This window comes from Mauremys reevesii, linkage group 15 (genome assembly GCF_016161935.1).
Source record: "Mauremys reevesii isolate NIE-2019 linkage group 15, ASM1616193v1, whole genome shotgun sequence".
NCBI classification, from domain to species: domain Eukaryota; kingdom Metazoa; phylum Chordata; order Testudines; family Geoemydidae; genus Mauremys; species Mauremys reevesii.
This window is the reverse complement of record NC_052637.1, coordinates 28063210-28080289: the sequence shown is the minus strand read 5'-3', so window position 1 is coordinate 28080289 and position 17080 is coordinate 28063210. Positions and strand designations below refer to the sequence as shown.

At 44.8% G+C, this 17080-nt stretch overlaps 1 protein-coding gene across 16 annotated transcripts in view; it reads right to left on the bottom strand.

Annotated features, from left to right (window-relative positions):
* Window positions 1-17080, bottom strand: part of TNRC6C (trinucleotide repeat containing adaptor 6C) — a 610512-nt gene that overhangs the window by 14227 nt on the left and 579205 nt on the right. For all 16 annotated transcript variants that reach the window (XM_039501295.1, XM_039501293.1, XM_039501297.1 and 13 more), the window contains 7 exons: window positions 16822-16968; window positions 16294-16413; window positions 13146-13229; window positions 12577-12808; window positions 10730-10897; window positions 9640-9831; window positions 9345-9488 (listed from right to left, as the gene is read on the bottom strand). In XM_039501295.1, the coding sequence (XP_039357229.1) occupies window positions 9345-9488; window positions 9640-9831; window positions 10730-10897; window positions 12577-12808; window positions 13146-13229; window positions 16294-16413; window positions 16822-16968 (1087 nt within the window). The remainder of the gene's footprint in view (window positions 1-9344; window positions 9489-9639; window positions 9832-10729; window positions 10898-12576; window positions 12809-13145; window positions 13230-16293; window positions 16414-16821; window positions 16969-17080) is intronic.

Sequence of the window (17080 nt, the reverse complement as noted above, 5' to 3'; positions counted from 1 at the left end):
GCCCCAGAATCACTGCTTTCCATAGGGTTTTGTCTCAAAGGAGCATGTATGCCCCTAGAACAATAATGCATATTGACAATCCATTTAAAAAAGAGGCGATTACTTACTGTAACTGGAGATTCTTTGAGATGTGTGGCCCTATCTGTAATTCCACATGTAAGTATGCATGTGCGCCATGTGCCCCAGTCCAGAAATTCTTCAAAGCAGCATCCATCGACCTGAACATGCACAATAGTTTCCCTTGTGCTCCTGACCAAGGGTATAATGGGCAGTATGGGTCGATGACTCTCCAGTTCCCTCTTACCGCAATTCAACAGGATCCAAAGCATAAGTGAAGGAGGGCAGGTGGTGGAATACAGATAGAGACCACCCATCTCTAAGAACCTCCAGTTACAGTAAGTAATCTCCACTACTTCTTCAAGTACTGGTCCCTATGTGTATTCCACACATGGGTGACTAGCAGGCAGTGCTTAGAGTGAAGGAGGGTGCAAGGAAGCTGGTAGCCCAGAGAGGGGTGCCATTTCAGATTGGGGAGGGCAACTTTAATGGTGATTCCAGGGGCTACACTGCAGATACACGTAGATTTCAAAAATAACCAACCATCACTACTACCTTGCAGGCTAACTACTTTAAACCTTGTGATACTGCAACAATTTTGATGATGCACACAAACAATATTTTATTACACCCTAATTCAAAGATTGTTTCATAGTAACCCACAACTGAAGCACTTTTCATAGCATCATTTTTTGTATTCTTACTTTTCCAATGCATAAATGATTGACATTCTAAATTTAGTAGAATTTCAATGAACTTCAGGTTTATATGAAGGAGGTCAAACTATGGCCGGCAGGGACTTGGGGAGGGGGTGTTTGGAAAGCCGTTTAGATATAAAGTTGAACACATACACCACAAGTTATCACCATCCAATACTTGTGCATAGGTAAATGAAGGGGCATTCTGGAAGTAGCTCTTGCTCTTTTTGTTGAAACACTGGTGATGAAACTAGAAGCTGAGGAGATCCAAGAAGAAACCCCTCTGGATAATTCAGAACTACACCACTGTGTTGCTGCTGGGCATCACTTACCCTCTCTCATCTTTCTCCTTTAATTTCTTTAGGGCACTGTTCTAGGCATTTCAGAAATAATGCTACATCATGTCAGTAAAAGCACTGGCATATGGAGTCGATGTGATCTCTGCTTGGTCAGTAGGTTGAATGAAACCATGCTTGTAGTCCCCAACAAGCGGAGTCTAGTGAATGGTGTCACGTAGGTGTATGTGACCATGTGGCCTAACAGAGAAAGGCAGTGTTGCATAGTAGTTCATGGTCTGCATGTAATGTCAGAGATCAAGTTGCTCATTGTGTGGAATCTGTCTGCGGGAGAAATGCTTTTGCAGAAACTCAGTCCAGCTGGGATCCTATAAAGTTTATTGTCCTTGCAGGTCATAAAATGGACATTTCTTTGTTTATACAAACCTCTAAACCTCTAAGGTAGTAAGAACCTCTAAGGTAGCATGTTGAATAAATTCCATGGCTGACATGATTTCCTGATGAAATTGGCCCACCAGGAGTCAGTCGTCTAGGTATGGAAACACCGTGTAGAGCCCTAGTGTCGCATCTGGGCTGCTACTATAGCAAACGCTTTTGTGAATATCCTGGGTGCTGCAGCAAGCCCCAAAGGGAGGACACGAAACTGGTAGTGATCTTGGGTGATTATGAAGCATAGGAATTTCCTGTGAGATGCGTGAATATCAACGTGGAAAAATATATCCTTCATGTGGAGAGCCGTGAACCATGTCCCCCCCTGAAGGGAGCGGATTATCAATGCCAGCGTAATCATCTTGAATTTCAGTTTCAGAATAAAGACATTGAGTCATCAAAGGTCCATGATGGGTCTCCATCCTCTGTCTTTTTTGGGGATTAGGAAATATGGGGAGTAAGAACCCTCTTCCATGGTACTGAGGTGGGACACATTCTACTGCTCCCTGGTTTAAAAGGGATTCTGATGAGAGTGGTCCCTGCAGGGGAACTGGGGAGGTGGATTGTGAGGGGAGAAAGAAAGAAACTCTACAGAGTATCCCTGATATATAATCTCCAGGACCCAAACGTCCATGGTGATCTTGTTCCAGGTGTGGGTGAAGAGGATAAGATGACCTCCAAACTTGACAGGGGAAGGCGTAAGTGGCATGAACAGTGGTGAGCAAGTCTCAACCTGGATGTAAAAAAATGGCCTTTGGTCTGAGGTTGGGAATAAGCAGAGGCTGTGGAAGTAGGAGCTGCCAGAGGCTTAGGTGGACACTGATAATATGGAGCATCTGCAGGGGGTGGTTGTGGCCTGAAGGGCTGTCTCTAGTTTCTTCTCCTGGGGGCTGAAGTGTAAATCCCCAGAGATCGCAGAATGGACTTCTAGTTAAACAGGTGGGACCTGTCGAAAGGGAAGTCTAAGGATAGTGATTTTGACCTCTCTAGGAAAGCCCGACAATTGGAGTCCCTTTGCATGGCCAAACTTCTGGATGCAGTATCTCCGGCATGTACTGCAGCTTGAGAGTCAACTTTGTCACTAGTTTTCCTTCGAACAGAAAAGCTTGGAATTGGGCCTGGTCTTCCACTGGGAGTCCATAAGTCTGACGTAGGTGTTGAAATTGTGTTTTGTTAATAAAGCTTCGTAATTAGCTAAATGAAATTGCAGACCTTCAGAGAAGATCTTTCTACCTAGGAGGTCCAGTCTTTTTGGGCCCTTCTCTACCAATGTGGCTGTCTGGTAATGTGACCTAAGTCTTTCTGTGGCCGCCCATACCACCAGCAAATTAGGGGCAGGATGGAAAAATAGAAAGTAGGCTCTCTTGGCAGGAACAAAGTAGCATCTTTTGGCTGTTTTTGGCATAGAGGCACAAGATGCACGTGTGTACCAAACTGCTTTGGCTGGATCTAATATAAGAACATAAGAACGGCCATACTGGGTCAGACCAAAGGTCCATCTAGTCTAGTATCCTGTCTTCCGACAGTGGCCAATGCCAGGTGCTTCAGAGGGAATGAACAGAACAGGTAATCATTAAGTGATCCATCCTGTTGCCCATTCCCAGCTTCTAGCAAACAGAGGTTAGGGACACCATCCCTCATAGGGCTTCGTTGATCGGAAGGGCTACTCTGGCCAGTCCTTATAGTTGTAAAATGTCCAAGAGTCAGCATTGAGGGTCCTGGACCTCTTCCAAAGGGATATGTGGATTTTTAGCGACCCTTTGCAATAGCTCCTGGTATTGCTGGTGGTCATCTGGTGGAGAAGACAAGAAAAGAGTGACGTTATCGTCTGGGTGGTAGGTATAACATATTGAGTGCCTGTCGGGACTCCTGTGCCTTTTTGGAGATACTGATGCCTCCATCTCCTCTGACTCTTCTGCAGGGCCGGCTTTAGGCCTATTCCACCAATTCCCCCGAATCGGGCCCCACGCCCAGTGAGAATCCCTTCCCTGGCTAGAGGCGCCTTTTTAATTTTTACTCATCTGGCGGCACTCCGGGTCTTCAGAGGCACTTCGATGGCAGGTCCTTCACTTGCTCCGGGTCTTCGGCGGCACTTCGGTGGCGGGTCCTTCAGTGCCGCCGAAGACCTGGAGCGAGTGAAGGACCCGGCACCAAAGTGCCGCTGAAGACTCGGAGCACCGGCTGGTAGTACAAGCCCCACATGTTTTTGAATGTTTTTTTTTTGTCATCCCTGCCGGGGCCCGTCGAAACTGTTCGAATTGGGCCCCGCACTTCCTAAAGCCGGCTCTGATCTTCTGATTCCGATGACGATCCCATCAGCGCTGGTGGGACCATTGGTAGCAGGCACTCTTGCCCGGGGGATGTAACTATGCCTGAGACATCGAGAACGATTCCTCCTCCAGGGTAAGGACATTCCTCAGGGGTGCAGGGTCCAAGAGGAGTGGGAACTGCAGGTAAGGGAGTAATATATCCTCTGGGATTATGAAGGTCTCCGTATGGCCCGGAGTTCGGGGAGTTTCAGCTAGGACACCTGAAGGATGTGGCTCATCTGTTGCCACTGGTCAGTCTTTGGATAAACGAGGTGGTACCAATGAGGGGCCTAGACCCCACTCGTAGAAGGGACTGGTGTGTATCTGTCTTTCTGCTTTGGTCCTACTGTCATTGCTGGGACCCTCTTTTGTGCTTTTCCCTCCAACCTGGGAGTCTTTGTCAGAGCCAGTTCCGTGGGTTCCATTTGTGATGTCTTGCCCGACCTAGATCAGCTCAGGGAGGAAATGGGTTTCTCATGAACAGTCCTCTGAGGGGATCTGTCCCTTACTCTCATGGGGAGCCCTGTAGGAGTAGTCTTTGGGCTTCGGTGGTAAAGGCTCTGCTCCAAACTTCGTGCTTGGAGGGGTTCTGCTAGTCAGTTGAGGCCAATGTACCGGGGGGGGGGGGGGGGTGGAGAGAGAGAGAGAAAGTGGGGCCTCATCCTCTTCCATCAGAAACTTCCTAAGACAGAACTTTCATGCCTCTAGTTCTGGATGGAAAAGATGAGCAGATATTGCACTTTGCTGATATATGTGCTTCACCCAGGTGGTACCGGCACCACTGATGCTTGTCACTAATGGAGAAGGAACAAGGGCAGGAGACGCATCTCTTGAATCTCGGGACTCTGGCCATAGTCCCAGGACCGGGAAGGACTGTCCCCCGAATGGGGGCTGGGATGGTGGGGAAAAGACGGTTACTCACCGTAGTAACTGTTGTTCTTCGAGATGTGTTGCTCCTATCCATTCCAGTTAGGTGTGCGCGCCGCGCGTGCACGGCTCTTCGGAAGATTTTTACCCTAGCAACTCCGGCGGGCCGGCTGGGCGCCCCCTGGAGTGGCGCCGCTATAGCGCAGGATATATACCCCAGCCGGCCCGTCCGCTCCTCAGTTCCTTCTTGCCGGCTACTCCGACAGTGGGGAAGGAGGGCGGGTCTGGAATGGATAGGAGCAACACATCTCGAAGAACAACAGTTACTATGGTGAGTAACCGTCTTTTCTTCTTTGAGTGATTGCTCCTATGCATTCCTGTTAGGTGATTCCCAAGCCTTACATAGGCGGTGGGGTCGGAGTTAGATGTTGCAGAACGCAACCGCTAAGCCAAAGGCTGCATCAGCTCTGGACTCCGGGACCAATGAGGCAAAGGTGTGGACCGAGGACCAGACAGGTGTACAACACATCCCCCGAAAGGGAATGCGAGCCAGGAAGGCAGCTGAGAAGCGTGAGCCCTGGCGGAATGTGCAGCAATGTGGCTCTATGGAACATGGGCCAAAACAGAAGAGGTGCAGATGCACAACGTCATTGAAGATGAAATCCTCTAGGAGGAGACAGATATGCCCTTCGTCCGGTATGCCGGTACGATGAAGGTTTTGGGGGCGTTACGAGAGGGTTCTGTCCGCTAGATATAGATTGCGGACGCCCTACAGATGTCGAAGGAGGGCAACCATTGCTCTCCTTGCAAAGAGAGTGGCTTCGGAAAGAAGATCGGAAGGAAGATATCCTGGTAGATATAAAAGGCCGACACCTCCTTAGGGAGGCAGGTCGGACGTGGTAATAACTGCCCTTGTCCTTGAGGAACACAGTATACCTTGGGCCTATTGTGAGAGTCTGAAGCTCGGAGACTCGTGTGGCCGCAGGAAAGGCTACAGGAAACTGTCTTGCAGGACAGTTATGTCAACGAGCATGTAGACATTGGCTCGAATAGGGCAGTCATAAAACTGGTTAGAACCAGATTGAAGAGCCAGGTTTACGGCAGGGCCCCACTGGGGGGGGGAGGTGGTGGTGGTGGTGCATAAACGCTCCAAGCCCTGAGGAACCAGATGGAATGGAGCGGGATCTCGGCGGGAGAAACCTTGCGCGTTTCGGAGCAGCATGAGAAACGCTTCCACTCGGCCAGATACTTCAACCGAATGGATGATTTTATACCACCCCGGAGAATCCCGTAGAACCGAGGTCAAACAACGTAGCTCGGATCGGTTTAGCCACGCAGGAGTCCTGCTGTGAGGTGCAGGGATTACAAGAGCGGGTGGTGAAGGGTGCCGTGATTCCATGTCATGGGGTCTGTGCCAAGAGGGTTGCTACCGACAGGTGTAGCAACATGGTGTGCCAGTGCTGCCCAGGTTACACTGGAGCGATCCCGATCAGGGGCGCTCTGTCCCTGCGGAGTTTGAGCAGGACCTTGTGAACCAGCGGGGACAGTGGAAAGCGTACGGTAGATGGCTGATCCACGGCCTCAGGAAAATCCTCCAAGACCGAGCCTGGGGAGAGGCCTTGGAACGAGGAGAATTTCTCTCTCTCTTTCCATTCTCGCGAGAGCGAGGAGGGCTATGCGGGGAAAGACCCACTTCTGGAAAACGGAATAGATAAAGACGGGAGGAAACCACCACTTGTAAGACAGGAAGGATCTGCTGAAGCGATCCGCCCGCTGAATCGCCTGGTACACAAGGCAGACTGCTCTCAGCTCTCGGACATTAATGTGTAAGGCCAGCTCTTGCGCTGACCGAAGGCCGTGAGTGCGAAACTACGCCAGGTGCGCACCCAGCCGAGAGATGGGCTGTCTGTCATGAGGGACCCCGAGGGGTGAATGAAACAGCATCCCCGGATACACCGGGGAGGACGCCGACTCCCGGTGGAGGGAGCCTAGGCTGCTCGGGGGGAACGAGCCGACCACGAGTATGGCATCTCTGCCCGGGTGGCACACCCAGGTGAGCCACGATTGAAGTGAACAGAGGCGAAGCCTGGCATGTTTGGTTGCAAACGTGTAGACAGCCACGTGACTCAGGAAACGTAGGCAAGTGCGAGTCCAAGTTGGCGGGAAGGTCCATAGACCTTATACAACTGTTACCCTCGCCTGAAACCAAGGCTGAGGTAAGCAGGCTCTGGCGAGTCTGGAGTCCAGGACGGCCCCAATGAATTCCCTTCCCTGAATGGGAATCAGAGTGGATTTTACTATTGATCATCAGGCCTAGACACAGGAATAGGTTCGTGTCGATGCCCACATGACTGGTACTTTGGGCCCGGTGGTTCTTCGAATGAGCCACTCGTCTAGATACAGAGAACGTGTATGCGACGGTGGCGAAGAAAGGCGGTGACTACAGCCATGCACTTTGAACACCCCTGGGCTGTATAGAGGACAACCGGGAGGGCCGTATACTGGGAATAACGATGGTAGGCCCCAAACCGAGGGTACCTTCTGTGTGGAAGAGAAATGGCGACGTGAAAACACGCGCCCTTCATATCGAGGGCGGCGTACCAGTCTCCGGGATCCCAGGATGGGATGATGGTCGCCCTGGGTACCATGCGGAACTCTGCATCGTGACTTGTTGAGTTCCCGCAGGTCTAGGATAGGTCTGAGACCTCCCTTCGCCTAGGGGATTAGGTTTCGCCCTTAGGTACCTCCTGTATAGCTCCGATGAAGAGGAGCGTCCGCACCTCTTGGCAGAGGAATCGCTCGTGAGAGGGGTCCCCAGGAGGGGCGAGGATGGGTAGGCTTTTGCCCCATTGGTGGTTAGAAGGACCCTAATTCCGGCTCCTTTGGGGTGCGGATTGATGGCCACGACCGTGTAAGCCACGCCCGCTGGCCAAGTCCTGACTTTGTCAAGGCGCAGGGAAAGAGCGGAGGTTGGGGACGGAAACGTCGGCGCTGAATCACCGGTGTGTGCATGCCGAGAGAGAGAGAGCAAAGTGACCCTGTTGCCCTTTAGGTTCTGCAGCCTAGGGCCAGTGTTTTCAGAGAACAGGCCTGTGCCATTGAAGGGCAAGACCTGTATAGTGTGCCGCAGCTGCGAGGGAAGGCTCGACAACTGGAGCCCCTCCCTTAAAAACACCTGAAGTCATTAAAGAGTTAATTCAGTATTATTCATGCACACAAATACTGAAGTTTTAGCTTGAACAAAGACTACTTTCTGACAGCTTTCCAGCTGATAATGACATAATTCAACATTACTTAATGCAATACCCACCCCCACCCTCCTGTCACCTCTCACTCCCTTTAAGTTCCACAGCCTCTTACCTGACATAGCTTCAAGTTCCACTGCTCAGAATAGGAAACTTGCTTCAATGATAATTATGATTCACAATCTAGGCAAACACCCACAGGTGACTATGATAGCTCAATCTACATTTTAAAGTCCTTACAGGTCCTACTGACAGCTTGGTTATAATTCTGCTCTGCGCATTATAGTGTTCTACTAGACTGCTTTCTTCAGACAATTTACATATTAGGTCACAGCATGACCACAAAACAACTAAGTTACCTTTAGTTTGGTCCATTTTCCAAAGCTATGGACCCGTTGATACGTACTAAAGTCCAATGATTCAATATTTTAGGGAGGATCCCTCTTCATTCTGGTGTAAAACTTATGGGGAGGGGGATGAAGGAAGGTGAAGAGACTATTTATATACAAGAAGTTTTTTCCAATGCTCTCTTGGCTGATTTTAGGGATACATCTTCTCTTTCTGCTTGATCCTGTAGTGAAGTCACAAATCATGTTTTCATGATGTCAGTTTATTGCCATGGAAAGAATTGTGATGTCCTGATTTTGGCATTATGACTTCACTGCTGTATCAAGTAGGAGAAAAGGCTGCACTGTGTGGAGAGCAAAACCAAATAGCTTTAGTATTTAAATATAGTAAGAAATCTCCTGGAAAACATGCAGATTTATATTTAAGCCTGAGTTTTCATCAGTATGAAAAGTGGTAAATTTCCAGTAAGAAACCAGGAATTTCCAAATTCTGACTTAGTGGGCCAAAAATGTCTAGACTTATGGTGGAAATTCAGCAGTAGCAGCAGCAGCAAAGCATGAACACGATCAGATCCATCTTTCATCTGCACATCGGTAGTACAGACAATTCTCTACTGAACAAAAATATACTATATACACAACACAGGAGTAAGACAAGTATCAGAGGGGTAGCCGTGTTAGTCTGTATCCACAAAAACAACTAGAAGTCCGATGGCACCTTAAAAACTAACAGATTTATTTGGGCATAAGTTTTTGTGGGTAAAAAACCACTTCTTCAGGTGCATGGAGTTAAAATGACAGATATAAGCATAAATATACTGGCACATGAAGAGAAGGGAGTTACCTTACAAAAGGTACCTTCACGTGCCAGTATATTTATGCTTGTATCTGTAATTTTCACTCCATGCATCTGAAGAAGTGGGGTTTTTTTTTTTTTACCATGAAAGCTTATGCCCAAATAAATCTGTAAGTCTTTAAGGTGCCACCGGACTCCTCACTGTTTTTTTAGGAATAAGACAGTTAGTTAAAATGTTTGGAAGGAAGGGAAATGAAGTGAATACAGAGGTGCAAAGTGTTTATGTGACTTTTGCTCTACCTCCACTCTTGAGAAGATAGCGATTAACATCTTGTATGGTGGTATTAATGGTAGGCCCAGTCGGAACACTTCCAGGAGTGACATCTGGGTCATTCTCAGGGTCAATATTCTGCAGTCCTTTCCACGGCACTCCAGGATGAAATTCTATTTTAAAATAGCAGAAGCAAGAGTCTATGAAATTATTATCTTTTGCTCTAAGCTCCCACACAAGGAAAGACACTGATTCAGTAAATAAAACTGCACTAAGATTCAGTGACATCAATATTTTTAAGGTAATGTTTTTGTGTTTCGTTACCTGGCGGCCAGTTAATACTGGAACCATTGGAGATTTTATCACTATCAGTTTTGGCACGTGACCAGCTGTGAGGAACAGCTACAGGTGGACTGGCTGGTGAATCGCTGTTTTGGATCAGATCGTACCGTCCATAAGAGTCATCAATGGAGGACTTTCCTGGAGGACCAATACTTAGACCTCCAGGAATAGCACCTGAAATGATAGAAGGGAAAAAAATAACTTGTTTAGGGGGCAGGACTCATTATTTGGCTGCTCCTTTCATCCCTATTATATTTGGTAATTTTTCTTGTCCTTAAAACTTTCTGAATTTTAAAATTAAGTAATATAATTAAAATATACATACAGTAAGAAAACAATCACGCAAGATTTAACACAGCTCAAGATAGTCTTTCTTGGCATTTCCAGGAACTCAGTCTGATGAAAACATCAATAACATATCAAACTGTAAGTTAGCTAACAGCAATTCAGAGAAGATCTCTGTCAAAAACAAGCACAAATGGATAAGATGATTCTGAATAGGAATTACAAAACAACAAGTTAATGTGGGAAGCAGAAATATTCGCAGGCTAACAGCTATCATTGAAGTGAAATGATTTGTGCTGCTAATGACAAAGAAGCAGAACACAGTAATCTTAATAGAGCACAACTCTGAGCAGAGCTGGGAATTTAGGACTCAAGATTTTGGAGGTGGAGTTGGGGCAGGAAGTTAAAATGCATTACAGTTAGGACAAAGGTGAAGCAGCTCTGTACTGAGGTACATTGGCATTTCTGTGAGGGATGTTTGCATAATGCTGACCACATTAAGGCTGGTTCTAGTTGGTGCTATTATTCACTCATTTTTCTGAACTACATTCACCAAACCAAAAACATTTTTAAACAAAACTTTAATGGAAGGTTCCATATATTGCAACCATAATGACACAGCCTATACCGTAAGAAGCTCTTTAACAGTATTAACTTAATAGTTTATAATCTTAAAGGGTATTTTGTACCAGCTCTTATAACAGAGAATGCCTGGAAATTAGGTTGCTTTGCCAATCTGACCATCATGTCCTAAGAGTACTAATTGACAAACATAGATGTGACATACCGTGCTTGCTAGAATTCTGGTCAAGTGAAGAAGCAGCACTAGATAGATTATCCATTGAGTTGGGATGTGTCCACTGAGGAAGGCGAGACTGAGACTGAGAAGTATCCTTCACTGACAAACCACCAGTAATGTCCATGCTGTTTACATTCATGTTCGGATTCAGTCCAGCTAAGGGGAAGCAGATAGGTTGTTACATATTTCTAACATTTATACTCCCCCAATCTCCAACATTAATGCTTGGTGCTTAATGATCCACACAAACGAGTTACTGAACTTTAGATTTCAGATAGAAATAGTTCTGTATATACTGCATGTCAATTTACCACAAGCTGGTCTCAGCCTGCTGCTCAATAAATTCTACTCTTCTAAAAAAATATCACTACATAGTTTCTGCTAAAACTCTCACTAACTTCAGATAAAATTAAACCATTTGACAATGAGAAAAAGAACCCACTGTAGGGATGTATTTTAATGCCATCGGCATTTCCACTTTAATTCTTTCTAGTTGTCTCAGAAAAGGCATTTTGCATTAGATTCAAAATTAACACAAGCACGGAATTTGCAATGTCCCATCACTGAGACAGATCATTCCTGACAACTTTCCAACAAACCCTTGTCGGAAATTCATTTTTTGGGCTACCAATGTTTTTTAAAATTATTAACACCTCAGCCACCAATTGCATAATACTTATGTGTTATTCGTTAAGTTGGTGCTCTTCTACTTAAAGTCACATTATTATAATTTTTAAATGCATTAAAAGACTAAATGATACATTTTTATAATCAATACATAGACAGTATTCTAGGGAAGATCTTTTTTATCTTTCCAAGATGGGAATCTCTGGATTTTCAGGAAATGATTCTGCAAGTTAACAGATCAGAGGGTGCTGAGCACCTTTCAGGTTTAGGCCCTTCATATATTTATAAGCACCTTTTTGACCTTGTGGTGCTCATCATTCTAGTATCTAGCATACATTAATATACCCTTTCAGCTAACCTGTAAGATAAGTAAGTATTATCAACCCCACTTTACAAAGATTAGACAAAGGTACAGATAAATTTCCCTATTTGCCCTATGTCACACAGGAAGTCTGGCATAGACAGAAATCCAATACAGATCTCCTGAATCCCAGTCAATTGCCTTGCACACAAAACCATCCTTAATATCCTCTTGGTGCAAGTTTTATTAAAAAACATAGTCCATTTAGACTGGAACTAGTTCACAGTCAGACTACATTCTGTTGACAAAAATAAACACATTGACATCTAATGCACTGTAATCCAGTTTAAAGAGGAGGGCGGTAGCAGTGCTGGTAGGGCATTTTCTGTACGAGATCCTTGACTCTGGAACTTTTTCCCCCCCTTCAGTGCACCAGAATCAAGAATTAGCTTTCTAAGTACGCTGTTAAGTTCATAATTTCTCTCAGGCTTTTGGTGGAGTGAGTTGAGGTAGGCTATTATGATGACTAGGTGTAGGGCTACTATAGTGATGGGGATAAATTATTGTAATTTAGTATAGCAACTCAACATGCATTTCATTAACATGCTCTTTGTAGATTTTCTCTTGTATTTTATATTTTTAGTACTGTAATGCACCTAGAGCAGTGGTTTTCAACCTGTGGTCCATGGATCCCGGGGGGGTGTGGTGTGGTGTCTGCAGCCAATGTCTAAGATTTCCAAAGCGGTCCACACCTCCATTCAAAATTTTTTAGGCTTCCACACATGCAAAAAAGTTGAAAACCACTGACCTAGAGCAAAGGATAGGTGCTCAGAAGTTGAAATAATTAAACATATAAACACCATCCCCAATCTTATGTAAGTGGGAGCTTAAATGAAAGAACACTTACCAAGAGGGTAAGGAGCAAAGGTGTTCGGTGAAGACTGTTGCTCTTTGGTCTGCAGGTCAGGTAGGCCGGGAGCCTGGGGATGGGGTGAAAAGCTATCCATGGCTGATTTGCCTGCAGAGGGGTGCAAAGATAGATGTGGAGGGGGAGGCTGCTGCTTCATAAGCAGGGCTTGGGCCAGCTGGCGCTGGTGCTGCTGGATCTGCTGCTGCATGTTATTGATTGTACGTGCAACCTGGCAACAAAAGACATAAAAAAAATCAACAAAAGCTAGACAGCACAAAGGTACACAAGCCATGTTGCCCCACTTCCTAAGCTGAATCAACACAACATCCAGCCCTTTGAAACAAAGAATTAACTGAATTAAGAGTTCAACAGCATTCTTTCAATAGTGAGGAAAGTAGAATTGCATTCAGTACCACTGGTATTCTTTTCTTTCAATATTAATCCATGCAATATAGTTTGGTTTACTTAATGCTACTCTAACTGATTTGGAGTATTTTAATTAGAATCTTTACAGGCAGCTGAAACCAGAATCTAATGTTGAAATCAAGTTGGCAGGTTAAACTTACTTGCTGCTCCTGTTGTCTCATAGGTCCGGAAACATTACGCTGAGCCTGTAACATCTGCTGCTGGATTTGTAAACGTTGGTACGCCTGCATGTAGGAAACAAGGATGGTAAAAAATCATACATTAAAAAAACTAACATACTTGTTTGAGGTGTGTTTGTAAGTTACAAAATATAAGGTGTTGGTCCTGTACTTAGCAGGGAAGGAGAGCTAATAATGGCTGACATCAAGAAGGGTGAGGTGTTTAATGCCTATTTTATTAAAGTCTTAATTAAAAAGATAAATTACTACAAGATACTTAATACAATTAATATTAGCAAGGGGAAGGAATACAATCCAAAATATGGAAAGAATAGGATAAAAACTATGTAGATTAGTTAGATGCACTCAAGTAGGCAGGGCCTGATGAAATTGATCTAAGAGTACTTAAGGACCCAGCGAAACAATCTCAGAACTGTAAGATAGACATGGTAGATCATCTATGAAAACTCATGGAGGACAGGTGAGGTCTCACATGACTAAGCAGCAGTTCTGCAGAAAAGGACCTGGGGATTACAGTGGATGAGAAGATGGTTTTGAGTCAGCAGTGTGCCCTTGTTGCCAAGAAGGCTAACAGCATATTGTGCTGCATCAGTAGGAGCACTGCCAGCAGATCGTGGGAAGTGATTATTCCCCTCTATTCAGCACTGGTGAGGCCACATCTGGAGTACTGCATCCAGTTTTGGGCCTCCCACTACAGAAAGGATGTAGATAAATTGGAGAGAGTCCAGCGGAGGGCAACGAAAATGATCAGGGGGCTGGGGCACAGAGGAGAGGCTGACGGAACTGGGCTTATTTAGTCTGCAGAAGAGTGAGTGAGAAGAGAAGAGAAAAATGAGGGGGGATTTGATAGCAGCCTTCAACTACCTGAAGGGGGGTTCCAAAGAGGATGGAGCTTGGCTCGGTTCTCAGTCGTGGCAGATGACAGAACAAGGAGCAATGGTCTCAAGTTACAGTGGGGGAGGTCTAGGGTTGGATATTAGGAAACACTATTTCACTAGGAGGGTGGTGAAGCACTAGAATGGGTTACCTAGAGAGGTAGTGGAATCTCCATCCTTATATGTTTTTAAGGTCCGGCTTGACAAAGCCCTGGCTGGGATGATTTAGTTGGTGTTGGTGCTGCTTTGAGCAGGGGGTTGGACTAGATAACCTCCTGAGGTCTCCTCCAACCCTAATCTTCTATGATTCTATGACTGGAGAATGGCAAAAGTAGGACCTATCTTTAAAAAGGGGAACAAAGACTACTGCGGAACTATAGACCTAACTTCAATACCTGGAAAGATACTGGAACAAATTATTAAATAATCAATTTGTAAGCAGCTAGAAGATAACAGGGAGATAAGTAATACCCAACACGGATTTGTGAAGAACAAATCATGCCAAATCGACATAATTCCCTTCTTTGATAGGGTTACTAGCCTAGTGGATGGGGGTGGGAGCTGTAACCATGATACTTTGATTTTAATAAGGCTTTTGACACAGTCCCACATGACAGTCTCATAAGAGAAATGTGGTCTAAATGAAATTACTGTAAGATGGGTGCAAAACTGGCTGAAAGATCATACTCAAAGAGCAGTTCTGAATGGTTTGTTGTCAAATTCGGAAGATGTATCTAGTGGGATCCTGCAGGGCTCTGTCCTTGGTCTAGTACTATTCAATATTCTCATTAATGAAGAGTCTGCTTATTAAATTTGAGGATGTCACCAAGATGGGAGGGATTGCAAGCATTTTGAAGAACAGGATTAGAATTCAAAATGACCGTGACAAATTAGAGACTAAATATGAAATCAACAAGGTGGAATTCAATAAAGACAAGTACAAAGTACTACACTTTGATTTTTCCTTCCTAAGGCCTGGTCTACACTAAGCGGGCGGGGAGGGGGGGTCGTCAAACTAGGATACGCAAGTTCAGCTATGCAAATAGCGTAGCTGAACTCGAAGTACCCTAGTTCGACTGACTTACCCGTCCTGACGCAGCGGGGTTGAACTCCGCGGCTCCAAGGTCGACTCCGCCACCGCCGTTCGCGGTGGTGGAGTTCCGGAGTCGACCGGAGCGCGCGGGGAGTTCGAACTATCGCGTCTTGATTAGACGCGATAGTTCGAACTCCGAGAAGTCGAACTCACCGCGTCGACCTGCGCGGTGAGTATGGACCTGCCCTAAGGCACAACTACAAAACGGGGAATAACTGGCCTGGCAGTAATTCTGCAGAAAAGTGTCTGGGGGGTTACAGTGGATCACAACTTCAAAATGAGCCAACATGATGCAGTTGCAAAAAAAAGGTCTAATGTCATTCTTGGGTATATTAACAGGAGTGTCGTATTTAAGACATGGGCGGTAACTGCATACAAGGCCAGGTTCTGACATCCTTACATCAAGTAGTACTTTACTCCAAAAGTTGTTTCATTGATTTCAGTGGGACTAGTTGAGGAATAAAATAATAATCAGTATAAGAATTTAGTCATGAAGTTTTGATTTTCAGAGCTGTTTTTTCAAGCACTATAATGCTCAGTTATTAAAAAGAGTGAATCTAATTTTCCTTCTTAAAATTGAGAAAGGCAATCAGAGACTAACAGTAGTAGCAAAGACTCTAACCAGGGAGGATTTCAGTCAGTGAGTAAAAGTAAAGTGTTAATAAGTAATTTTAAAAAATAAATCAGCAGTGTTACTCCTCACAACTAACAAATAAAACTCCATGGCTACAGAAAAATCTATGGCCCCCAAACAATATTTGTAAATAAGACATCACTAAGCCACATATTACTAGTGCTATTTGAGAGCATGCTATACACTACACAAATCAAAAATGGAAACAATTGACTTGCTAATTACAGCTACTAGCGTGAAAAGGACAAGTGTCCTCAGTATTAAATGACAATACAGAAAATTAGTCACTAACAATTAAGGAGCATTAGGAAAAACAAAACATGATTTTATTTCTTGAAGAATATGTAACTATCAAAGGAATAACTATTTTTAAAAAAACCCAGTAGCATTGTCCTTTTCATTTTTAAAACTAAGCTGGCACTTCTCTTATTTTAAATGTGATGTGCAAATCTGAAGAAATGTTTTCAAGTCTGATTTACACCTTGTTTGCTGTGCCTTTTAACTCACCAGCTGCAGCTGATAGAGCTGGTTCAACATCGTCATATGCTGAGGATTAATTGGCGAGGTTAATAGTGCAGGGTTGAGACCAATGTTTTTTGCTGCAAACTGCAAAAGCTGTGCTTGAACCTGGGAAACAGAGAATACAGCATATCAGATTTAAGCATGGTATGTTTGCTGTTAAAACTGCCCGCTATGTAAATAGCCAGTAAGAGCCACACATCATCAACAAAATAAATTTGCAATTAGATGAGTTGTCACCAGTTTTAGGAGCGCTATATCACATATAAACCTTTAGAAGAGGGTAACTATATACACAGCAATAACCACAACCAAATCTGTTTTTCTGATGGATGCAGAAACAAAGAAAATAAAAGAGCTTTAATGGCTTTTCTGTTATCAATGCTGGTCCAAATCATCTTGTCATGGTTACTTCATTATTTAGCGTTTTTTCATATTAAAAATGTTCTTACTCAGTATACAGTCGCTATGAAACTAAGATTTGACAGTTTTCTGTGCTGTGCAATTCAGTCTAACCTGAGGGGATAGAAACTGAGGCACTTGAGCACGAAGACTAGGCTGGGATGAGTTAAGAGGTTGCACTGGCGGTTGCTGCGGCTGTTGCATGGTCCTGGCTTGTGCTGCTCCGCTATTGCCAAACATACCCAGATTGCCACTCGGTATCTACAATATGACAAGAAAGATGATCTCATTTGGATGCAACATTCTACAGACTCCATGACAGTGACATGCTTGTGCTGCCTTTTACTCTCAAAGATCATGATAAGCATAGACA